At 45.7% G+C, this 6,047-nt stretch overlaps 1 protein-coding gene across 1 annotated transcript; it reads right to left on the bottom strand.

Moving 5' to 3' along the window:
* Positions 1–3,276, bottom strand: sox7 (SRY-box transcription factor 7). The gene is made up of 2 exons (XM_054761587.1): positions 2,117–3,276; positions 1–1,494 (listed from the first exon to the last, which is right to left on the bottom strand). The coding sequence occupies exons 1-2, from the start codon at positions 2,346–2,348 to the stop codon at positions 533–535; spliced, it is 1,194 nt and encodes a 397-aa protein (XP_054617562.1). The 5' UTR covers positions 2,349–3,276; the 3' UTR covers positions 1–532.
* Positions 3,277–6,047: the final 2,771 nt, after the last annotated feature.

Genomic DNA, 6,047 nt, shown 5'->3' with positions numbered 1-6,047 from the left:
GGTCTGCATCAGCGAGATACGAGCGTACATGAAGGATGGCACAAAAGCAACGTCGCAGGGCGGAGGCGGGCTAATCCTCTGCAGCACCACCGTGATAGCGGGCGGTGGGCGTACAGCACGACAACATGTGTTTGCACCGTTTGCATTATTTGCTTTTATTGAGGACTCTTTTGCTTTGTACAGGACACCAAAATGTGGAAAATCAAATTTCTAAGAAAAAAATGCAGCTTTAAATGATCCACAATTGTAAATCAGCATACATTTTATACTGTAGCCATTATTTCATGTATAATATATACTGTATATATTATTATTATTATTAAGCATTTCATAGAGAGTATTGTCCAACTTCTAAACAAAAAAAGACATAAATTAGCGTCTGTACACGTCTTTAGTGGTTCGACATTTACAAGTCTTTCACTGTGCTTCTGAAATGTACAGGTGGCCTACTAGAGATCCCTGAGGCGTCCCGTTTGAGTGTTCCTCTCAGGTTCTGCTCCGTTGTCCGGCAGCCTGGTGGGCGGAGCGGCGCTCACGAGATGCCGTAGTTGTTGTAGTAGGCGGCGGTGGCGTCGGCCAGCACCGAGATGAGACTGGTCTCTGTGGCGCTACTGGGACACGCCAGGGAGACGGAGGAGGCGGAGGACACCTGGATGTGTCCCGCAATGGCAGCTTGCTCAGAATGGAAGCCGCCGCCCCCGTTGGAGTTCAGGTACTGGTCAAACTCGTTCCGGTCCACCTCGCCCAGAAGTTCAGCTTGACTCAGCTGGTCCAGGGTCTCCAGGTGGGCCTGTGTCTCTGGGGGCGGGGACAGCTGACCTAGGTGGCCTTGATGGTGGAGGTGAATCTGAGGGAAGGGGGAGGGACTGTAGTAAGACAAAGGCGGGATCAGTCCAGTGCTGCTGCCGCCACCGGCCGTGGGGACCATGTGGGGCATGTGTGCACCCCCACAGTGGATTTGGGTCTGAGTGTAGTCCACGTGGTATGGCGGCGGGCTGCTCATGTGATTCTGGTGTTGCTCCTCAGGATGTGAGGCTGACGATGTACAGGAGATGGCGGTGCCCCCGGGGTAATAAGAAGGGGGCACGTGCTCGTGGTCCACAGCGTCCAAGGGGGACATCTCCGGAGGGGTGGGCAGGCCGTATGGGTAGGTGTCAAAAGTGTTTGAAGCGGTGGCGTCTCGGAAGCTTCGCACGCTGGGCAGAGCGGGGCTGGGACTGGAGAAGCCGCTGCGGACGCCCACGGGGCTGCCCCCGTCCTTCTCCAGGGGGCGGCAAAGGGCTCGCTGCTCGGGCAGGGAGTTCTGGTCGGGGCCCCCCAGGCCACCCAGGAGGAAGCCGGGGTCCACACGCTTGCAGATGCGCTTGAGCTGCTTCTTGCGGCGGGGGCGGTACTTGTAGTTGGGGTAGTCCTGCATGTGCTGCACGCGCAGACGCTCGGCTTCCTCCACGTAGGGCCGCTTTTGAGGGGGGGTTAGGGCCTTCCAGGACTTGCCTGTACAGGACCACAATAAAAAAGGCAAAGATTCTTTAATTCACTTGTAAAATGCTGCTAAAAAGTTTTCAAATGCGTCCGAGAACATGGCTGACTGAATTACACAGGCAAAAAATCCGCATTAAGAACTGCATAAGGATTTTAAGCTTTTTAAGAGCAACGCAAGTTATAACTTAGTAAGCTATATTATTTAAAGCTTTCACATAAAAGTAATAAATGTCATTTTTAAATAGTTGCAGCTCTGGAATTTCATTCGACACCATTTCCACTTTTATGTTTAGAGCATAAATGTAAAAAAAGTCATTTAAGTGTACAAGCAATCAAAAATCTTTGTTTTCTTGTGCAAGTTCTGTATGTAAGTTGACAACTTGACATTTGAAAGTGTAAGTTTGTTCTGTAAAAATGGACCCACACCGCCCAAGTTGTTGCTGCTTATCTTTTCATATGAAATACATTTTTACAAGTGATTCGATTTCTACACTGGACTGTAGAAATAAAAAAGACGTCCTTCTATCTTAAAGAGGCCTGTAGATAAATAGTGATAACGGTTTCATAATAATACAAATAATCGAATAATAATAATAATAATAATAATAATAATAATAATAATAATGTTACTCACCCAGCATCTTGCTTAGCTCGGCGTTGTGCAAGTCCGGGTTCTGGACGGCCAGCCGTTTTCTCTCGTCTTTGGCCCACACCATGAAGGCGTTCATAGGCCGCCTGATGCGGGGCTCCGGCGCCTTGTCCCCGGCTCCCCTGTGCGGGCCGTGCCCATCGGCCACGTCGCCGTCCGCCGGGGGACAGTCGAAGGACTCGGGCCACGACGAGTACGCGCTGATGAGGGCGGCCATGTGCGCGCTCCCTGCCCGCCAAAGTTGCGGACTCGCCCCCTTTTTGTCGCACAAGTGGTAAAGTGCCACCGCAGTTACGTGCTGCTGTAAATCAAATCAAAGAACGCACCTTTTCACCGTAAAAGTACTTTTCAGATACAGCGTCGTTGCACTGAGGATGTGCGAGGACAGGCTTTGGAGCTCCTCCTCGCATGCGAGGTGTGATCCAGGATCTCCTCCCGCATGGAAGGGGGCTTTATATTTGAGGAGGGGGGAGCACGAGCGCAAACCCCGCAGGACTCTCGGCTCCTCCTCGATGATTGCGAGTCCACTGGAGGTGTGCACCACCGCGACCCCGAGTAAAACCTGCGTTCCTTCTGGTGCCTCCTTTTAAACGTTAGAGGAAACTCTGCTTGGCCTGACACTCCTTCCGTGACGTGCACGGCAACAACAAACTTATCAGACCTGTTCAGGTGTGCTCCTCGAGCGTCGACTCGCGTGTGTAGGCGGGTGAGGTTAGGTTTACCAAGTCACACCAACACCGAGAGAAAAAAGCCCTTGTTTAGTCAAGTGTAGCAGACGATACAGTCAAACATCTCATCTGGAGGTCAATGAGCCTGCAGGGAGGCCGCATGTGCTCCAACGTAAGCTCACGTGGAGGCTCCAGCAAGCCATGCAAATATGCTGCAAGGAAAAGCAGCCTGCATCTTTCTTACACGTTTTATCCACTGCTCCTTTTTACATTTTTGCTGCTGTTTTCCATTTTTCCAAGTATTTCAACGGTCTTTTATCAGTTTCGCTTTCAGAATAAACTTTATTTCCATAATTTGTTCTTGTAACTTTGTTTTTTGTTGCTGTTACCAATGTGATGTTCCCCCTCACAGCATTATGCTCTTAACAGATTATGATTTTATGTTATTCTCCTACAATTACTGCTATTTCCCCCCCATTTTTCTTGCTGCTTTTGTTAGTTTTCTTGATTAATTGTATTTTTAAAATTACTTCCCCCCCCCATAGCATGATGACATGCTCTCAAAAATGTTTGTCCTATTGTTAGAATATTTTATATTAATATTATGACTTTATTCTCCTAAAACTACTCATTTTCCAATTGTTCTTGCTAGTTTTGATTTTTTGCATTTTTTAAATGACATTTTCCCCCCCATAGCATTATGACATCACACTCAGCATTTGTTGTCCTCATATTTTATATTATGACTATTTCCTTTTTGTAAAAATTGCTATTTTTGTCCATTTTTCTTGTTTTTGTGAGATTTTTTAATTAATTGTATTTTTAAAATGCGTCAATAAAAAAAAATCATATTCCCCAAACGGCCCCCGGGCCGCACTTTGGTCACACAATGTTACACAATGTTAACTTTGTTTTCTTTTCTTTTTACAATCCAATATTTTAGAGTAATTGTCTTTGCAGATAATTTTTTTTCTATTAAACTATTTTTTTTAATGAAACAAATTTTTGTGACTAATTAAACAGTTTTTAAATGCTTTTCTTAGCCAATAAAAATAAACATTTCTGGAATGAAGTTAATTTTCTTTCCTCTATTAACCAGTAATGTTTTGTTTTAACAAATTTGATGATTTTCTTAACAATTTTCTTGGCTGATAATACAAATTTTAGGAATTGTTTCATTTTGTTGTATTTACAATTTTTGTATAATTCTTTTGGTTGATTATAATGAAAGTGTTAATTTCTTCCGATTAACAAAGACATTTTAAGGGTTAATTATGACATGAATTGATTACCTTGGTTGAGTGAAATGCACATTTTATTATTTTTCTTCATTTTTATATTATTTTTCCCCCCAAAGACCAACTATCATATGATGATAGTATGAAAAACAAAGTCTTATTTAGTCCAGAAACGAAAGGAAATACGCCTCACGTTACAGCCCAGCCTGGAATACTCAACTCCTTCCTCTCAGGTCGCACAATTCATTATTTAACCCAAATTATTAGGAACTGGCGCTTGACTTCATTTGACACTTTTAAGGCCTTCACTAATGTTAGGGGGAGGCGCAACTGAACGTATTTGTACACCTGTGTGCCAGTTAAGAAGGCTAAGTTCATGAGTAAAGATTGCGGTTGGGGGGTTCCAGCAAGCAGCCAATCAGTTTCCTTCTGTGGCTACAAGTCACCGCATATCAAATCTGGGAGTTCCTGTTGACAGGACACTCTTGGGCTGCAGCCATGGAGTAGTTCTCTTGCTCACACACGCACTTCCATCCTATGTGTGGGGGTGGGGGGTGGGGGGTTAAGACTACAGGACAAAAGTATTGGGTCGCAACGAGCAGGGGTTGGGCTTATCTTCATTCGTCACGTCAGCAAGACATTTTTGTACAAGTGTGTACAAAGCAAGGACCATAAGGCATGCTTGGGGGGGGACCTCTGACCTTATGGATGGATGAAAAAGCCTCCCCAAGATGCTTCCAAAATCTAGTAGGATGTACACACACACACACACACACACAGGAAGGGGATGCAACACCTGAAGACACAGATTGTGCATTGGTGATGTATGGGCCTGTTTCCCCTCTAAACACACTGATTTGCAGTGAAAGTGTGTGTGTGGGGCGGGGGTGGCGGTGGGTGGCAGCCTGCCGCCTACGTGAGCTACATACTGTACAGTATACTTACCCCACGGTCGTCCATGTTTACACCACGGTGCCATGATGCAGTGTCTCGCATGCAAGCCCATTGTCGGTGCCCCTTTTAACTACAAAACAATCCAATCACGTTATCAACAGGCATGTTGGCCAAATGACAATGCAAACATGCATCAAATTCAGCACGAAATTTCATGTGTGTTTGTGTCATTTATTTACCCGCATTGTTGGTCCGTCAGCAAAACACAAAAACTACTTGAGCGGCCCCAAAGGGCGGACCGTACCATTATCCAAAGCAGGAAGTCACTCAACAATCAGCTCAGGAGAAATGAGGAGAAAGTGTTTAGTTGTGAGAAAAGGGCCGCAAACGCCTGAGAAATGAGATGAGCCTTAGTTGGCATGAGAAAATAGGAGGAAATGGGACACAAGGTTGAGCCCTGTAGTCAATATTGGCATTTTTGCCCATAACCGATATGCCGACATCGTCCCACACCGATATGTGTAACACCGCATATCTGTTGTGAAGCTAATGGATAGAGCATCAGCAGTTAGCCTGTCAATGTGGCGGTAAACAACGTAAAACATCGGAGAGATACTTGCCATCAGGCTTAGGCTGGGACGTTTCTTTTAAAAGTCACCCCAGGAGCCACTTACATTTTTTTGATGGTCAAAAAGTCCGGGGTAGAAAGTCAAGCATCATCATTTTCATGTCGGCCTAACACTCTTAGTGCAGCAGCAGAAATGTTTCGCTCGTACAAATGAGGGTAGGCGGGAGAAAAAACAGAAAATGGATGGAAGGAGCGAGCTAGCTAGCTTGCTACTTACTAGCCACCCTAGTGTTGCTTACATGCTTGGGGCGGTTTGACAAGGTCATCATATGCTCGCCGGCAAACACAGGAGCCCATAGGCCTACATGCAGCATTATGTTCATTAGCTTCGTTATAGGGGAAAATCCCCATACCGATATTAACCGATATTACATTTTTATGCCAATATCGGGCCCATAATATTTGTGGGCCAATATTATGGGACATCCCCTGTTTTTTCCCCACCGCCCCATTAGAAAAACATTGAGCTCGTCTCGCAAGAAACTCGC

The sequence above is a fragment of the Dunckerocampus dactyliophorus genome, chromosome 19 (assembly GCF_027744805.1).
Source record: "Dunckerocampus dactyliophorus isolate RoL2022-P2 chromosome 19, RoL_Ddac_1.1, whole genome shotgun sequence".
NCBI lineage: Eukaryota > Metazoa > Chordata > Actinopteri > Syngnathiformes > Syngnathidae > Dunckerocampus > Dunckerocampus dactyliophorus.
Note: the sequence above shows the minus strand (reverse complement) of the source record. Positions and strands in the feature narration are given on the sequence as shown.